At 43.3% G+C, this 19186-nt stretch overlaps 1 protein-coding gene across 3 annotated transcripts in view; it reads right to left on the bottom strand.

Annotated features, from left to right (window-relative positions):
* Window positions 1–12298: 12298 nt before the first annotated feature.
* SH3KBP1 (SH3 domain containing kinase binding protein 1) overlaps window positions 12299–19186 on the bottom strand; it is a 331624-nt gene continuing 324736 nt past the window's right edge. For all 3 annotated transcript variants that reach the window (XM_068961995.1, XM_068961996.1, XM_068961997.1), the window contains 3 exons: window positions 17126–17394; window positions 14252–14315; window positions 12299–13248 (listed from right to left, as the gene is read on the bottom strand). In XM_068961995.1, coding sequence (XP_068818096.1) covers window positions 13207–13248; window positions 14252–14315; window positions 17126–17394 — 375 coding nt within the window. In that variant the 3' untranslated portion in view covers window positions 12299–13206. The remainder of the gene's footprint in view (window positions 13249–14251; window positions 14316–17125; window positions 17395–19186) is intronic.

Raw genomic sequence — 19186 nt, 5'->3', positions numbered from 1 at the left:
TTCTATGGCCTAGAAACTCTCTCAGGCCACTAAGCTGGGAAATTATAGGGTTCTATTGTTCCCCCTTTCTCCAGGATCTCTGTTCTGCGTTGTGCTATGTGATTTTTTGCAACCTTTTTTCTGGAAAAGTCCAAAATTCTTTTAAAGCCGAGACTGAGAAAGTTCTAACATTAGACTTCCCTGGTGGTCCAGTGGTTAAGAATCTGCCTGCCAATGCAGGGGACACGGGTTCTCCACACCTACTGAAGCCCGCATGCCCCAGAGCCCATGCTCCGCGACAAGAGAAGCCACCGCAATGCGAAGCCTGTGCGCTGCAATGAAGAGTAGCTCCCACTCGCTGCAACTAGAGAGAAGCCTTCTGGCAGTAATGAGACCCAGTGCAACCAAAAGTTAAATAATAAATTTTTTATAAGTTTTAAACATTAAAAAGAAAAGCATTTCCTCCCTTCTCTACTTTAGGCCTGCTGCAGACTGCCCCCTTGCGGCAGGAAAAGAAGGAGCAGTGTTGGCTTCTCCACCTTCTACCCTACCAGCCACCTCTCCAAGATGGAGGTGTAGGGAGAGGGGCTGAGACAACCCCACTCATGGGTTTCTCATCCTGGGAAAATGCATACTGTTCACTCCACACTTGTCTGCTATGTCCTGAAAACTTCTTGGGCCATATGTCACAAGCCATCTTTTGAGTCCTTTTCCTAGGCTCCTAGTGAATAGTAGGCAACCCTCCAACATGGCCAATGGCAGGGAAGAACTCACCAGCACACTGATCTCTCTCCAAAATACTCTTCTAATTTCCAATTCTCTTTTCTGGGACTGCTCAGCCCCACTTTGAAAATGAGCATCTTGCTTCTGGTACCAGACCTTCCAGAACTCTCTCCTCTCTGCCATCAACCTTCTGCTACCAGAAATGTTCCAGATGATATCTGCTTCATCAGCCTAGGGCCTGGAGTGAGGAGGATGATATAACTAACCAAAGCCCTCATTTAACTTAAAATGGACATTGAAGAAGAACTTGAAAGAGATGAAGCTGTTAGCCATGCAGATATGTACAGGAAGAGCACTGCAGACAGAGGCAAGGGCCAGTGCAAAGGCCCTAAGGCATCCTGGCATGCTCAAGCAACAGCAAGGCCAGAATCTCTAGGTATTTAGAATTCCGTCATTTCATTTTTTAAACAGATCTAGTTTCTAGAAAGTTCTTCCATATATTTAAATAAAATCTTTTCTTATAACTTCCACCCATTTATTCTAATTTAATTCTTCTTCCACATGGCAGCTAAATACTGCTCTTGGGTCTTCTCCCCCCTCCGACACCTTTCAGTCATTTCTCCATGATATAATTTCCAGGCTACTCACCACCTTGATGATTTTGTTATCATATTCAAGAAATCCTTCAGAGATTGAGTGTAGCTTTTAACCAGTTTGCCCCAATGGTATCATCTTGACAAACTATAGTATGCTCTCAAAACCAGGATACTGGCATCAAGACAGTCAAGATACAGAACAGTTTCATCGCTGCAAGGATCCCTCTTGTTGCCCTTTGACTGCCACAACCATCTCCCTCTCACCTCCCATCCCTAACTGCTGGCAGCCATTAATCTGATCTCCACTTCTATAATTCTGTCATTTCAAGAATGTTCTATAAGTGGAACTATACAGTATATAACCTTGGGATTCATCCAAGTTGTTGCATCAGTATTCCTTTCTGTTTATTGCTGAGCATGATTCCATGGTAGAGATGCACCATGGTTTCTTTAATCATGTGCCTTTTGAAGGACACCTGGCTTGTTCCCAGTCTTGGGCCATTACAAATAAAGCTATGATGAACATTCATGTATAGGTTTTTTGTGTGAACATAAGTTTTCATTTCTCTGGGATAAATGCCTAGGAGTGCAAATTCTGGGTCGTATGGTAGTTGCCTGTTTAACGTTTTAAGAAACGGATAAGTTGTCTTCCAGAGTGACTACACCATTTTACATTCCCAGCAGCAAAGTATAAATAATTCAGTTTCTCCATATCCTTACAAGTATTTGGTGTTGTCACTTTAAAAAATTGTAGCCATTTTGATAGGTGTGTAGTAAAATCTCATTGTGGTTTTAATATGCATTTTTCCAAAGGGTAATGATGTTTAACACTTTTTCATGTGCTTTTCTGCCATTTATCTTTCTTGGTAAATGTTTATTCATATCTTGTGCCAATTTTCTAATTGGAATGTTTGTTTTTTTTATGGTTGAGTTTTGAATGTTCTCTATATATTTTAGATAGGAGTTGTTTTTCAGATATGTAGGTTGCAAATATTTCTCTACCAGTCTGTAGCTTGTTTTTTTTTCATTCTCACAGGGTCTTTCACAAACACAGCAAAAGTTTTTAATATTTTTAAAAAATTCTTTTTCATATTCTTTTCAATTATGGTTTATTACAGGATATTTAATATAAGACCCTGTGCTATAGGCTTTTCAGTGGTGCTAGTGGTAAAGAACCTGCCTGCCAATGCAGGAGACGTAAGAGACACGGGTTTGATCCCTGAGTTGGGAAGATCCCCTGGAGGAGGGCATGGCAATCCACTCCAGTATTCTTGCCTGTGAAATCCCGTGGACAAAGGAGCCTGGTGGGCTATGGTCCATAGCATCGCACAGAGTTGGGCACGACCGAAGTGACTTAGCACATGTGCACGTGCTATACAATAGGATCTTGTTTATCCATTTTATATATAATAGTTTGTATCTGCTAGTCCCACGCTCCCAATCCAACACTCTCCCTCCTCACCTCCTCCTTGGCAAGTCTGTTCTGTATGTCTGTGAGTCTGTTTCTGCTTTGTAGATAAAAACTTTTAATCTTGATGAGGCCTACTTTATCAGTTTTTTCATTTATGGATGGTGCTTTTGATTCCAAGTTAAAGAATTATTTCCCTAGACTTAGGGCTCAAAGATTTTCTCCCTTTTTTCTCCTAAAAGTTTCATAGCTTTACATTTTACATTTAAAATCTATTTTTGAGTTAATTTTGATATAAGGTGTGAGGCTTAGATAAAGGTTCATTTTTTGCCTTTGGATGTTCAATTGATCCAGCACCATTTGACGAAGAGGCTCTTTTCTTCACTGGATTGGTTTTACACTTCTGTGAAAAAACAACTGGGCATATTTGTGTGCATCTAGTTCTGGGTTCAATATTCTGTTCCACTGACCTATGTATCTATCCCTCCACCAATACCACATTGCCTTGACTACTCAGCAGGCTATATAGCAGCCCTTACTGTGAAGTGGAGTGACTATAACATATATATACACATATATATATACTGTATTGGAGAAGGCAATGGCAACCCACTCCAGTACTCTTGCCTGGAGAGTCCCATGGATGGAGGAGCCTGGTGGGCTGCAGTCCATGGGGTCGCGAAGAGTCGGACATGACTGAGCGACTTCACTTTCACTTTTCACTTTCATGCATTGGAGAAGGCAATGGCAACCCAATCCAGTACTCTTGCTTGGAGAATCCAGGGACGGGAGCTTGGTGGGCTGCCGTCTTTGGGGTCGCACAGAGTCGGACACGACTAAAGTGACTTAGCAGTAGCATATACTGTATATACTACTGTATATAGTGACTATTGTATAGTTCTTTATTTCTCTTTTCCAGGATTGTTTTAGCTAAATTAGAGCCTTTTTCTATATAAATTCCAGAATAAGCTTGTCTCTGTCTATAAAAACCTTATTAGGCTTTTGATATGAACTACATAAACCTATGGATCTATTTGAAAATATATTATGTTGAATCTTCCAATCTATGAACACAGTATTCCTCTCCATTTATTTCAATCTTCTTTGATGTCTTTCATTAGAATTTTCTAATTTTCAGCATCCAGATCTTGTACATATTTATTAAGTTTATATAAAGTATTTAATTTTTAAAAAGCAAGCATAGTCATTTGTTAGCATGGAGAAATGCAAGTGCTTTTGTGCATTGCATTTGTATTATTACATGGCTTTGCTGAACCCACATATTAGTTCAGGAGTTTCTTCTTTTGCCCCCTTTGGGATTTTCTATGTCGACAATCACGTAATTCACAAAAAGGGTTAGTTTTATTTCTTCTTTCCAATATTTATGCCTTTTATTTCTTTTTCTCCCCTTATTGCTATGGCTAGAACTTGCAGTTTTATATTGAATAAGAACAGTGAGAGTGGATGTCCTTGCCTTGTTCCAGTCTTAAAAGGAAAACATTTGGACTTTGACCCCAAGTAAGATATTAGCAGTAAGTTTTTTGTAGGTGCTATTTATCCAGTTAAAGAAGCTTCCTTTGATTTTAGGTTCACTGAGAATTTTTTTTTTTATTGTGCATGGGTATTGGATTTTTTTGAAACACTTTTTCTGTATCAATTGATATGATTATATGATTTATTCATCTTTAGCCAACTGATATGGTAGATTACATGAACTGATTTTTGAATGTTGAACTTGCATGGTTGGAATAAATCCCACTTGGTGTGGTGTGTAATTCTCTTTATATATTGCTGGATTTTGTCTGCTAACATTTTATTAAGGGTTTTTGCATCTAGGTTCATGAGATACACTGACCTGCAGTTTTCAATTTTTTGATACTATATTTGCCTTGATTTGGCATCAGAGTAATACCAGACTCAAAAATGATTTGGAAAGTGTTCTGTTCTTCTTGATTTCCTAGAAGAGACTATGTAAAGTTGGTATTACTTCTTTAAATATTTGATAGAATTCTCCAGTGAAACCATTTTGATCTGGGGGTTTCTTTTTCAGAGCTTTTATAAGTTCTTTTCCCCAGTGGTTATAGGATTGTTAGGATTGTCTATTTTGTTTTGGTTGAATTTTGATATTTTGTGGTTTTTCAGAAATTGATCCATTTTTTAATATGTTGTATTTATGATCATAAACTTGCTCATGGTATTCCCTTATTATTCTTTTAATGGCTACAGGATCCGTAATGATGTTCCCTGTTTTATTTTTGATTTGGTGATTTGTGCCTTCTCTGCTTATCTTTGTCAGTCCTGGTATTTATTCAAGTAAATATAAATATTTATGTGCTGATGAACCATCATTCTTCATTTCTGTTACTGTTTTTGACTTCTAGCCATTTGAATCTTTCTTACAGTTTCCATCTCTGCTGAAATTACCTATCTGACCTTGCATTTTATCTACTTTTTTTCATTAGAGCCTTTAACATATTAATAGTAACCATAATCATTCTAAATTCATTCTCTGATACTTCCAACAGCCATGTCATGTCTAAGTCTGATTCTGATAATTGCTTTGTCTCTTCAGGCTGTTTCCTTGCCTTTTGGCATGCTTTGCGATTTTTGGTTGAAAGCCACACATTTTGTATAAGGCAGTAGATATTGTGGTCATGCTCAAGTTTGTTGTCTCTATGGACATCAGAGGTATTAAATTCCTCTAGTGATCTTTTTTGGTCCCTCGTCTTGGTTTGGGGGCTTCCTTTTGTGCTGTTCCCTAGTCTATCTCTTACAGCTCTCCCTTCTGTAATCCACTGTTGTTATTCCCGGAGACTTGTTAGTGTGCTCGTGGGGCATGGTGGAGTGTCTCTAATAATTTAAGCCTCAGTTTCATCACACTTGCTTCTGCCCCTCCTCCATCTCTTTCCCCAGATACAGTGGGTATCCAACAGCATTCTCAATCAACAGCCTTGAGGCCCTTCTCCCTGAAGATTAAATTTTTGTTTTTTTAGGTGAGATGAGAATCGAGGCTGAGTGGAATTGACTCCTCCAGCTGTGGTGGTATATCACCGGTGCGCTTTGACATGTCCTCTCTGCTGCAGAATAAGCCTTTTGCTCCTTAAGGGAGAAGGGTCTGACTGGAATTCTCAGTGATTCCTAAGCCAGTACTTTCAACCCCGCACCATACATTTTCTCTGGATTTTCTGTGATCCTCTCTGTAAGAGCCAAGAGGGGTTCTTGGAGGAAATGTCTGCAAAAAGTTTTAACCCCTCTCCCCAGGAGCATCGTGCTCTCAAGCTAGACCACACTAAGCCTCAAGAAATTTGCTCTATTTTCTACTTTGATATTCTTTTCCATTTCCATAGTATCTGGTGGGTTCTGTCCCTGGTAAGTAAATGTTCAGGTCCCATGTCTCAAAAAAAAAGTGCTTATGTCTCTCCAGATTTTAAGTGGCTGTTCTTAAAACTCAGTTAGTTCTTACTTTCCAGTCTCTCTAGCTTTCTTCTTATTGGAAGCACGGGAAGGATATCCTGCGGCTCTCTACATCTCCGAACTGAAACTGGAAGTCTTATTCAACCATATTTGACCTACAGATGTCAATTCCTTATGGTTTAACCTAACAGACCATGGCATAGTTTCTGGAGAGTGCACCCTGTTCTGCTGCAGCCAAAGTCTAACTAGAGATTTCTGAAAAAGATTGCTAAGGTTTATTCTACACACAATTCATTGAGAGTGAGATCATTAAAACACAGATTGCTGGGTCCTTCTCCAGAGTTTCTGAGTCAGAAGGCTGAGGGCAGGGCCCGCGAATTTTCATTTCTACCAGTTACCTGGTTGGTGATGCTACTGCTTTTTTTGGGATCACACCCCAAGAACCCTATGGCATATCTCAGAGGCTCAGGGCACATCTACATGTCCTTCTTATCCATTACTTTGACAGCAAATGGTCAGTCCTGGGGGGCAGTGATTAGGTTCTCAGCTGACTTCAGAGAACTGTCAACAGTTAAGGATCAGGAATATGCTCACTCTTGAATCCATTCTGCACAGTGAATCTAAGTAAAAAATAATACTTTAAGTCTTTAAACAAAGGTAGCCACAGCTTTATAATAGCCAATGAAAGTCTTAGAGATGACGGTGTACAGACCCTGTGAACTTGTTCTAGATCCATGGTGATGTTAGCACACTCCTTTGGGTCCAGGTGTTGGGTGAGACTCAAGTATAAGGACCTCTGAAGGCTTTCTTTATTAACTGTTTTCTTATGTCATGAATCCTCCGAAGTGTTATAGTTTTACACTTAAAGAGTTTTAGTAAAGGTAAAACTGGCTGCTCAAATGTATAGAATAAATCCCAATTGGCCTCAGTCACAATGACCAATTCATCTATTCAATCAATAAACATGTATCAAGTGCTTACTATGCACTTGGCAATGTTTCAGGTGGTAGGGACATAGCAGTGAAGAAAATAAAGTCACTATCTCATGGTGGCTTCATTCTAGGGAGAGTAGACAGAAAACAAGTAACTGTGTTTGTGTGTGTGTGATTAAAACAGAATGAAACACACGCTCCTATGGGAGAATCTGAGGGAGAACTAAGGCTATTGTTGCTCTTTTATTTAGCAGGTTAGGGATGGCCTCAGGTTAGAGATGACGTTTGAGAAGTCACTAGCCAGAAGGAAGAGATCCAGACTTGACACCAAGGGAGGTTTAGGCGACTACAACTCTAGGGGTAGATGGGTGGCTAGTCACTTTTGTATACTAATGTTAATTTGACTATGTTTGTACTCAGTCGCTTGGTCATGTCTGACTCTCTGAAACCCATAGACTGTGGCCCGCCAGGCTCCTCTGTCCATAGAATTTTCCAGGCAAGAATACTGAAGGAGGTTGCTACTTCCTACTCCAGGGGAATCTTCCTGATCCAGGGATCGAACCCACTTCTCTTGCATCTCCTGCATTGGCAGGCAGGTTCTTTACCAGTGAGCCACTGGGGAAGTCCCTTAACTATGTTTATCTTCAGGCAAAAACTATCCTTGCTAAATAATCTCAGGTAACTCACACTCCACTTCTAGGAATTGCCTTAATGGTAAACTGGAAATGCGGACATAGATTTATGCCATAAAGTGTTCATCATAACTTTATAACACAAAAAACTAGAATTAACCAAAAAATGTCTTTTCCCTGATCTCTCCACCCTCGAGGCTCCATTGGGCACCTCTGCTCTGCAGTTCCAAAGCCCCTGGACTTCTCTCTGTGGTCACGCTCTCTCACTGCGGAACACTTGCCTGCTTACCTGAGATTATCTGAGCTCCCTGAAGAGAGGCTCTACATTGCATTCAGCACCTATCATGGTGTCCGGCACATCATAAGCACTCAACACATGTTCCAGAAAAGATGGCTTTAATGCTCTCTGGCATATCTAGAGACAGAATATTATGCAGCTACTATAAATCATGCTTTTGAAAAAAAAGTTAACGGCAAAGAAATGATAAACTAAGTATAAACTATAAAACTACAGACACAGAATGACCTCCATTAGGAGACACCAAAATTATTAAAGGCTGTATCTGAATAAAATTAGGACAATTTCACCTGTTTTTTAAAATTCAAAGCCTCTCACATCTCTTTTTTTATGTTCTGATAATCTTAATGCCCAGACCATGCAGCCATATTGGCCAGGAACTGCCCCTACCCAACCCCAAGAAAGCAAGAAGGCACAATCCTACCAATGTCCCTGTGGTGGAGATGTGGAAATACTTTCTGCCTTTCTCTTTACAGTTTTTATTTTCTACTCTGGGTATAATATTAGCTTCACAATCGGAGAAAAAGTAAGTTAGCTAGAAATACTCAAGGTAACAGAGTGAGTTCCACATTTGAAGCTACAGTCACTACTCTGGTCTTCTAAACCTTAGAAGATTCATTAGTAGGCATGACATGGGACACCTTAGCACGTGGTGGCCCCTATTATCTCAAAGCGTCTCACTCTCTCCTCTGCCTCCTTTTGTCTTTCTCATCACTCTCTGCCACATTCTCAGCACTAGACACACCCTTTTAAAAGCAGGTCATTTATCCTTCCAGGCCCGAAGTTCCCTTTGAGACTTCTTTTCTCTCTTCATTCCAGATTCACTTCCTCCATGGAGACTGCCTTGATTGAGAACAAACAATAACTTTTTTTTTTTTGAGAGCCTCTTTGGGCCAAGGCAGGGGGGGATCGGTGGGTGTTTCATAGAAGGGTCCCTGTTCACCTACAGCTCCAGCCCCAGTCAAGTTCCTTGTTCTCTCAGATTAGGCCCCACACTAAGAAATACTCATGAAGTTTCAAGAGAACCCACTCCATTTCCCTGAAGACATTTCTGTTTTTCTCTTAGGGAATAATCTTGGAAATGCTATTGACTTCTTTGTGGTTCTTCTGTACCTTTGAATCACTTTATTAGCTTGGTTAGTTTAACAATTGGCTTGTAAACCCTTCATGTTGATGTACGGCAAAACCAATACAATATTGTAAAGTAATTAACCTCCAATTAAAATAAATAAATTTATATTAAAAAATAATAAAAATAAATAAATAATTTAAACCTTAAAAAAACTTAACACAAATTATAATGAAGTTTTGCATTTCCAGGGTACTTTCCCAGCAAAGTGCTCAAAGTTTGCTGACACATCTTAGTTTCTTGGAGAACTAGTCATTCTATAGGGGTGAGAAGGAACGGAAGCATTCATGATTTAAATGGCCCTGTTTGTATAATTTAATTAAATCTGTTGCCATTGAAATAAGACTGTCCCATGAACCTGGTTCTCCAGGAACTCTTCTTTTTTAGTCAGTTTTTTCCCTCTGTTTTTTCCTTAGAAAATTCTAGTTACAACCTACTAGGTTACCTTGTTCTATTGTTTTGTTGAAGATATTTATCACCTATTACTCCAACAAGAAAAAAAGCAATAATAGCCCATTTTACTGGGGCTTCTGAATTCACAGATACGGTTTGCACTCACTTTTTCATTGATGTGGAGAGGCTGCTCCATGGCCACTCCAGTTCGGGGTCACTTAAAAAGGCATGAAGGTAAACCACCCCAGGAATCGGCAGCTGCTCCATGGATTCTCCCTGGCTTCAGACGCTGCCTTCTGCTCCACGTGTTGGGAAAGCCTAGCGACAGAACTAAGAATGACAGCCAAGGCTCAACACCTTAAGAGACAGGAGTCCTCTCTGTTCATACCACACTGACAACCGTTTACTTCCGGCCAGGAAAGAGTTTTTCTGCCCTGATCATTGTGTTTCCTCATTAGAGCCAGTCTGGGGAATGGCATCTTATTCTTCTGGCTTGGGTCGAAAGAGCAAGCCTTCGCTCTGTTGGAAACTGCAATTAGCCACACTGGACACCTATCGCCCACACAAGCATGGCTTTGTTAGACTTTTCATTGGTACAAAACCAAAGAGAAAAGCTTTTATTCTTTTTTTTAACCAAATCCCTTTGGTGCTAAAACATCTTGACATTAATTTGTGGTAAAATAACTAATTTGTGATAAAATAACTAGAGGACTAAAACCTAATATTACACACAAAAAAGGAGACCATGATGACCTCAGGTTACAATATAAAGGCCTTTGTAGGACCTGGGGCTTATTTTAATACAGATCATGGCAACTGTAAGCAATAAATTATATACCCTGTGGTTTTCCCATCCAGGAGATGGTTATGCAAGGAAATAAAAAGCCTGTGATTAGTAAGCAAAGACACACACGTGATCACAGGTACAGGCTGTCTTTATGGGAGAAACAAGTGTGCTTGAGTATGCTGTCTAGAGGGCTGTGCATGAATAAAAATGGCTTTACACAATTATTTGAATAATAATTTAATGATTTTTACACTAAAAAGAATTTAGACCTAACTTGAATCTTCCGCTTAAATATGAAAGTAAAAGCAAACAACTTGGAAATGGAATTCACAGCCACAGATTTTAATGGGTTATTTCTCTTCACTAGGGAAAGATGAGGGAGGAGCATGATATTCCATGTCTTCTGAAGACATTTATCTGAGAGTAATCAAATTGTGGAAAATGGAGAAAAATGACTTGAATTCCAAGATATCATTCCTCTTGGACCATGACAACTTTGAACAAAAATATTTTCACAAAACTTCATTTTAATCATCTTCTTTACAAAGCACAATACTTAAGACTTTTCTAAATACAACTTTAGAAAATGAAGCAAAAAAATAATCTCCATAGATGCTGGTCAAGTCCATGCTGAATGCAAAATAATTTTTTCAGAAGTGGTACTTCCAAGCTTTTCAATATTCTTAATGGGTCCATTTTGTAAAGATGGCGGCTGTTTAGGCAGTGGCTCATCCAGTTCCATGACTGTAGAATCCTCTTGCTGGCTAGCCCATAGGGCAGGAAGGAAGCTGCATATGCCAACTTCTCTTTTTAGAATTGCTTGTCCTTCTCCTGAAAGCCAATGACTCTATGAGAAGGTAACATCCCTCTTGTATTCCAGGTCACCAATGCCCCACAAGGGTGCTCCGACCTCTCAATTTAACTATTCACAATCGTCTGTATACACATTATATAAAACTATATCATTAGGGATTTTCATAATGAGTGAGATATCCAAACGTAAAAGAATCCTATCCTCATTCTTATATTAGGTGGCAGGAATCTCTGAAGGCTTCAAATTTAACATAGAAACTCTTAGAAGCACAGGAACGTTTTATGTCACTCTCAGAAACATGGTGCTCCTGGCCCCCAGCATACTGAGGGCAAGGTAGCTGGAAAGGCAGTATGTTCAGATGTGAGAGTGAAGGGTGTGAAGCTTCTTTCCTTACACACCCCATCCCTTAACTACACCCTCACCCCGGAACCCCACCTGGAAGACCAGGGTGTCCAGGGATCTGTGAATACTCTAGAGAAAGTAGCTGCCTCTAGCAACAAGGCTGAGTACGTAGGTGAGAGGGAGGAGGAAGGAAGGGAGAGAGGAAGAGACGTTTATTTGTAATACTTTTGATGATCAACATGTGGTTGGGTTGGGTTTTTTTTTTTTTTTTTTGCATCACTCCTTCATTTTAATCAATTCTCAGTCTTTGTCGTCGTGCGAATCTACTGATGTTTAGTAGCTTCACTTTAAGACTCAGGAAATGGACAAAGTAGCTTTTTAGAAACACATAAAACATCTTCAGGGGCCATGAAGGGACCACCCCCAACACCCCAATCCCTAAACAGTCTTGAAATACTGTATGCTTCCCTTATTTTCAGCTAAGGATGAGAAAACAGTTACAGAGTCTAGGGCTGAACTCTTCATTGGCTACAGAGATAAAGCAGACAAGCAAACACCAGTTTCCTTGGGTCGGAAAAAGCAATTCCAGGAATGCAAGAGCGAGCCAACGGCTACACTTCAACAAGCGCCTCCCCCCTTTCTCTTGGACCTGAGGAAAGGGTTACAAGAAAGCAAGGCAAATGACATCATGTGAGTACAGTTTCCACAACAGCACACACGAGGACCCAGTGCAGGAAAGAATACAACATTCCCCCCCTTGGTTTTCATTTTTACTTTTATTTATTTTTGCTTTAATAATGCATATTCTGTTCACTCAAAAGGTGCAAAGGACAGGAAGCAGGGGTTTAACTTGGCTGATGAAAAATCAAGCAGGGGTGACATTTCTAGTTCATGAACAACCTAAAACTAGAACTTAAAAGTCACAGCTGGTACCAAAGAGCGCGCCCAACTTCACAGCTGTCTCCTCTTAGGACCTTTGGTTAGGCGAGGGAAGCTTTGAAGACAGTGGCCTCTAGTGGACTTTGATAAGTGGCTAGAAAAAAAAAATGTGTGTATGTCTTTTAAATCATGGTAGCTGCATCACAAAAGCTCCAATCAAGAGGGTGGTAAAAAGAAGGCACAGATCATTGCAAATACCAGATTTTCTCTTTCTCTTTTTGTAAATATACCATCATATATAAGCTAAAATTTATCTTAGGGTGGTGGGGTTTGCTGGCAGGAGAAGGGACAGGTTGGACCTAAAATTGCATATGTAATAGAATCCTTGAGGGGGACACAGAGCGAGGCAGCTTTCCACGTAAGTGAAAAGAATGGGACGCTCACTCCGGACTGTGTGTAGTACAAACACTGGGGAAATCTGTGGCAAAACACGATTTAAAAAAAATCATAAAATTATAAAGCTTGTAAACGAAGAATCTAAAATTACATTTTATTAATGGAAAATATCATCAAAATAGTACCACTATGGACTAAACTGCCTGAGTTTTCGTTTCGCGTGAGATCTCATAGTAAAAAAGCCTTTAGCACAATTTGCTCTGTTTAAGTCACAACCAGTGCCAGACCCAGGACTATACCATGGGGAAGAATCTCCTCTTGGATGGAATTTGTGTTGTGCTATCAAGACTTTTGTGCTAATCTTTCAAACAGGGATGTGTTGAGGCAAACCTTTAATCTTTTGGCACAAGGTTATTTTGGCTGGGGCAGAAAATTTGAGTCTTGGACTCGGGATGAATAATGCAACATTTCATTTATCAAGTATTCATTTTGATTGAAGAGCTTTCTTTATGTCATTAACTTCCATCTACAAAGGAAAAACAAGAGCCAAACAAATCACAATCAATTGGCTGGCTAGATAAAAGCTGGAAAGATAAGCAGCCTGGTTGATTAAAAGAAAATAATCAACTTGACAGTTTGAAAGGTGAAATGAGTGAAATGGTATCTGAATGAAGAGTTGATCACGATGCCAGAAATGACATAAGCCAAAAGAATAGGCACATCGACGCAAAGCTCGAGGAGAGGGTAGATGTTTGAATTCTCCAGCTACAAGTGTCCAAAATTTGTCAAAAGCAAAAATACAACAATAATTCCATTTTCTTGGTCAGAGGGTAGAGAAGGTTGTCCTGACACACTGGACCACTTGGCAGGGCTGGAAGGCCACTGTGCTTGGGCCCAAGGGGGTGTCTATGAGCACTCCCAAAGTGATGGCATGCAGTCACTGATCCTTTAAACACTATGGATCCCAGTCACCACCAAAGGAATTGACTGCGTGAGAGCGGAAAGCCCACCATTTCCAACTCCTACATGCTCTGCCCTTTGGTCATGGCTGAGTTAGGTCAGAGAGAGGCCAGAGGGGGACAGAGCTCTGATGCCCTGCAGGACAGACACAGCTGTCAGGGAGAAGTAGAGAAATAAAGAGCAGGCACGAAGTGTGAACAGCTGAGGTCCTTTGAACTTCAATGGCTGCATGACAGAAACACCAATGGGGTCTCCCTAGCCCCACACTCTCTGGTAGTTATGACAATGAGGCCTCCGGAAACAGCAGGGTGGGGGGTAGTTTTCACAGAGATGGATTCCAAATAAGAAACCCAACTGGGGGCACAATTGCTAATGCCTCCCTTCTCCAAGACTTCCTGGGTCCCAGGAGGGGATGTGAGTAAGGCTGTGTCATTCTAAGATAATTGTCACAGGAAGCCCATCTAAATCGGTAGAAAAATAACTCTCATCTATTTTCAAAATAAAGCCCGGACTTTGCTCCCACCCTCAACTGAGCCTCTCATGGGGCAACAGGACCCCAAGGGACCCACCTGCAACCGAAGCCGGATTTTCTTCTCTTCATCCAACTCTGACAGTAACTGCTTAATCTCTCGTCTGGAAAGCAAATGGCAGTAACATTAAACAAAGCCCAAATTTCTATAACAGGAGATAAGAAATCTCTTATTACTACAAAATCCATCTGTTCCTTTTACAAAGAAGATGTGGACAGAACATTACACTATTTTCTCTGTATGGCTAAGGCTTAGAGCCTGGTGTAGACAGAAAGGCCATTACTTTTGGGTTCCCCAAATATGCAGCCATTAAATAATAGGTCTGACGTGACCTTGGAAATCCCTTAATGTAAGCTTCTTCTAGAAGAAGAAAGGGAAACTGAGACTCAGGGGGGTGGCCTGATTTGCCCAGGGTCTAGTCTCTAGGTATCCAGGCTTGTATTTGGTTGTCTTCCCTCTCATTAGTTCTTTCTTCTAGAATTGCTAGTCTTTACATGTACTTACATTAACAATATTCATTGCAGAAATTTAACTGCTCCCCATACATATATATATATATATATATACACACACACATCTATATGTATATATATTTCCTTTATTTTCACAGAATTTTAAATTACTAAAAGGTTATCATTATGTTTTCAGATATTTTCACAGAATCCTACAAATAGGAACACCTGAAAACTTGCAGGTCAAAGAACTGAACTAAGGATATAGTAATTATGTCACAGATGAGGTAGACACAAGTTAGAACACAAAGCCCGGTGCCCTTTCTAACGTTAAATAATGAAGTAGAACAAAACGAATCATCTCACAAACTCAGGCTCTAGACTGAGGTCACTACAACCATGCTAACTCTGGTCAGAGAGCTGTGCTCCATTTTAGGGTACTAGACACTCCAGTTTACATGTGCATGTGTGCAAACTAGACTGGGAAATTAAAAAGCAAAGGCCGCAGACGCCTTGTGCAGCATCTGCTCGCTGCAGATGCGCGCCATGTGGTCCTTGTAGCTGGACCAGTGTTCTAGCACTGTGGTTGACACACTAGGTTCTCTGACATGCACTGGTCACGCTTTGTCCATGTATTTATTCACGCACACGCTGTGTACCATGATCTCAGTGGGCCCTACTTAGGATTTAGGAGAGAAGTATAAGATGGGGCCTGAAACACATGGCACGACTCCAGGAGGGAGTCGAGTCCAGGTAGGGGAGTTCATTGGAGAAGGAGGTGTGAAGGAAGTTGCTACGTCTTGAACCAGTGAAAAAAGGTACGTGTCTATGAGGAGGGGAGATGATGGAGAAGAGCCAGGACAGAACAGGGAGGCGAGAACTTCAGGTTTGGGAATGAGGAGAGTCAGCACAGACTTGAGCTGAACGCTGCACGGAAAGTGACACAGAGAGATAAGCTGGGAGACTGGTGGGGACCCAGCACCCCAGGGCGGGGAGGCCAGGCCCTGGAGAGGAGCCACTGTGATGTCTGATTTGAGAAGAAGTTGGCTGGGGAAGCACAATTCCAGCCGACCACGCCCAGGCTTCACAGTGGAGAGAGCAACATGGGGTGGAGCAGCCCCCAGGCACTGGTGACTCTGCACTCAGGACTCAGGCACAGGGCATTTCAGACATGCAGGAAAGTTCTAGGCACTTCCCAAAAGGAGGGCCCCAAGGCAGGAAGCCCTGGATCCAGGAGTGGCTGATTCATCTTGGTCAGAAGGCTGAGAACCAGTGCTCTGGGACAAACTGGGGTTGTGGGGTCACTGTCTAGGCAGGGGACGCCTGTTGCCTGGACATGGATGGGGCCTGTGGGTACCCATAGCTCTCCTGTGCAAGGACAGCTAGGAGCTGGGGACTTGGAGGAGTCAGGGGCAGCCTGGCTGGCCCTTCAAGACCCGTTCTAGTCCCATCCTGCAGTTCTGCATATTTGTCTGATGAGCCCTTGCCAGGCAGGGGATGGGTTCCTACGACACCTCCAGCCTGAGCGGAACAGAAGCAGGATATAGCCACAGGGCTCAAAGTGTGTTCCACAGGAGCCTTATCTTAGAATGCTCTGGGGAAAAGACGATGATGTACTTTTGGGAAACACCACAGACACTAGCCTCCGTCTTCCCAGGCACAGTGAAGGCTCTGAGCAGAGCTCTAAAGAAACTAACTTGGTTTAACCCAATTATTCCCCGAAGAACATGAACACTCAGTGGCAGGCAGGTGCTCACCCTCAGGTGTCCTCCCCAGGGCGTGGCTGCAGGTGCCTGTGAAGCCGCCGTGCTGCTCCCCAGCTGGGCTGCTAGGTCGCTTTTGGAGACCCTTTCAGGAAACACCTCCTTGAGGTGCCTCACCTGTTCCCTCCAGAAAGAGCTAATGGGCCCCTAAACGCGCTGCACCTCAGTTTATTTGGGTAAGTGCCTCCCGACTCCCAGCCCTTTTACCATTTTTGTCGCTGCACGCAGTGTCCTGGGTGGGGTGTGTGTGCCGAGTGTCAAGCCTCAGGTTCAAAGAGCCCCTGCATCTTTTTCCTACTCTGTGTCCCTAAATGCAAGCCAGCTCCTACACAAGGCAGCTAACTGAAGAAATGGCAATTTTGCTGATGCCAGAAGCCCGCTGGGCTGATTAAGCAGTGGTGCGTGCGCATACTATGTGTTCTGGGGATGTGAAGATCTTTTTCATAGCCTGCTCAGCACACTGGTCCTCGTGGCTGACTCCTCCTCGTCCACCCTGCGGCCAGCCTGGGCCCTTCCCAGGTGTGGCTGAGCTACCTGAAGCCTCTGGGCTTCACCCGCCCATTCCCGCCCCTGCTGCCATCATCCTGGGGGAGGCTGGCCTATCCCCAGGGAGGCTGGGACCCAGGCTGGCAGAACTCATCGTTGACTTGCGGAAAGCACCCCAGGAGGTGGTTTGAGAAGGGACTGCAGACACTCACTTCTGCTGGTCCTTCATGGTCTCAATGATGCTTCTCAGCTCCCGGACCTGCGTCCTCAGCTCCTCCATGGCTGCCTGGCTGCTGGCCACAGGCTCCATCTTTGGTTTGCCTTCCGTGCCGAACAGAGATGGGGAGTTGGCTCTGTGTCCAACTGTTCCCAAGGAGGATGACAGAGGGGAGGATGCTGCCGAGGACAGAGGAGCCGGCCCGCCGCCGCCCGCAGCCATGGTCCCCGGCTTCGGTGGCAGGGACGCTTTGTTGTCGGACACCTGCAATGAGGCAGGACAGACAGGGTTCAGGGCAGGGAGGCATGTGGGGCACCGCCCTGCCCTGTTTACTACGACACTGTCTACATCACCTGCCCCAAAGTCCTCCACATGTTCCACCCATTCATTCCTTCCTCCATGTGCCCTCAAGGGCCTTCTTGCTGCAAGCAACCCCTTGTTGTTGTTCAGTTGCTCTGACTCTTTGCGACTCCATGGACTGCAGCATGCCAGGCCCCTCTGTCTTCCACGGCCGCCTAGAGTTTGCTCAGATTCATGTTCACTGAGTCAGTGATACCATCCAACCATCTCAACCTCTGCTGCCCCCTTCTCCTTTTAAGGCCTTCGTCCCTTTATGTATTTTAAATTTGACCACCTTTCTGAACAGGTAGTTCCTAATTGATTTAATGTACTTGTCCAGAGGCCCATGGACCTGCTAGGCTCTTCAGACTCTGAAGTGAGTAAAACATTTTCCTGACCTTCAAGGGGCTGAGAACCCAGTGAGATGCAGACAGACAGACCAACCAACACACTGCAAATGACAGGGGAGTGCACAGGCAGGAAGGGAAACACCCAGGAGAGACCCAGTGTCCTGGAGGGAGGGTACCAGGATGAGGAGGAGGACCAGGAGGTGGTCAGAAGGGGGCAGTTCAGTTCAGTTGAGTCGCTCAGTCGTGTCCGAATCTTTGCGACCCCATGGACTGCAGCACGCCAGGCCTCCCTGTCCATCACCAAATCCCAGAGCCTACTCAAACTCCTGTCCATCGCGTCAGTGATGCCATCCAACCATCCCATCCTCTGTCATCCCCTTCTCCTCCCACCCTTCAATCTTTCCCATCATCAGGGTCTTTTCCAACGAGTCAGTTCTTTGCATCAGGTGGTCAAAGTATTGGAGTTTCAGCATCAGTCCTTCCAATGAATAGTCAGGACTGATCTCCTTTAGGATGGACTGGTTGGATCTCCTTGCAGTCCAAGGGACTCTCAAGAGTCTTCTCCAACAACACAGTTCAAAAGCATCAATTCTTCGGTGCTCAGCTTTCTTTATAGTCCAACTCTCACATCCATACATGACTACATACATAACCACACACATCATGTATGGGTGTGAGAGGGGGCAGTGTGAGACAAAGGCCTAGAGACCAAAGAGTGAACCGCAGTCAGGGGAAGCTAGAATGTCAGGGGGCAAGAGAGGTGGGGTGTGCCCTCAGGGACAGTTAAGGCTAGGGAGGCACAGGGGGCTTGTGGAAAGGGATAAGATCGGCTGCCAAGCAAAGGTCACCGTGGCTGCAGAAAGGCCGAAGGGCTGGCGGGTCTGGAGATCTAGACACTTTCTGGGAACTCTCATATAGTGAAAGCTGGACACAGTGAGGGTTTGCCTCAGGCAGTGGCCAGGAGTCTAGAGAGAAGACAATTTAGAGAGATGTGGCAATGGCAGGTTCATTCAAACAAGAGATGCAGCCCTGCCCTCCCGGAGCAGACACCCCACAGTCACAAGGATGTGGTCCTAGACAGGCCACAGGAGGTGAGATGAAGTACAGACCAAGGGCCGCGGGTGGGGATGCGGAAGGAGGCACTAAGGCTGACCCTTTCATGGGAGGAAGAACAGACTGAAAGCCCAAACAACAATCTCAGTTTCAGATACACTGAATTTTAGGAGCCTGATGGACAGCCGAAGGGGAAGTCCAATGGGCAGAGTCAGTGACTGAAAAAGTGAATTGGGCCAGAGAAATCACCAGATGAAGTGCAAGCCATGGGGGTGGACGACACAGAACGGCAAGAGAAGAAGCCCACTGATGGA

Source organism: Capricornis sumatraensis, chromosome X (assembly GCF_032405125.1).
Source record: "Capricornis sumatraensis isolate serow.1 chromosome X, serow.2, whole genome shotgun sequence".
Taxonomy (NCBI): Eukaryota; Metazoa; Chordata; class Mammalia; order Artiodactyla; family Bovidae; genus Capricornis; species Capricornis sumatraensis.
This window is presented reverse-complemented; position numbering and strand designations above follow the sequence as displayed.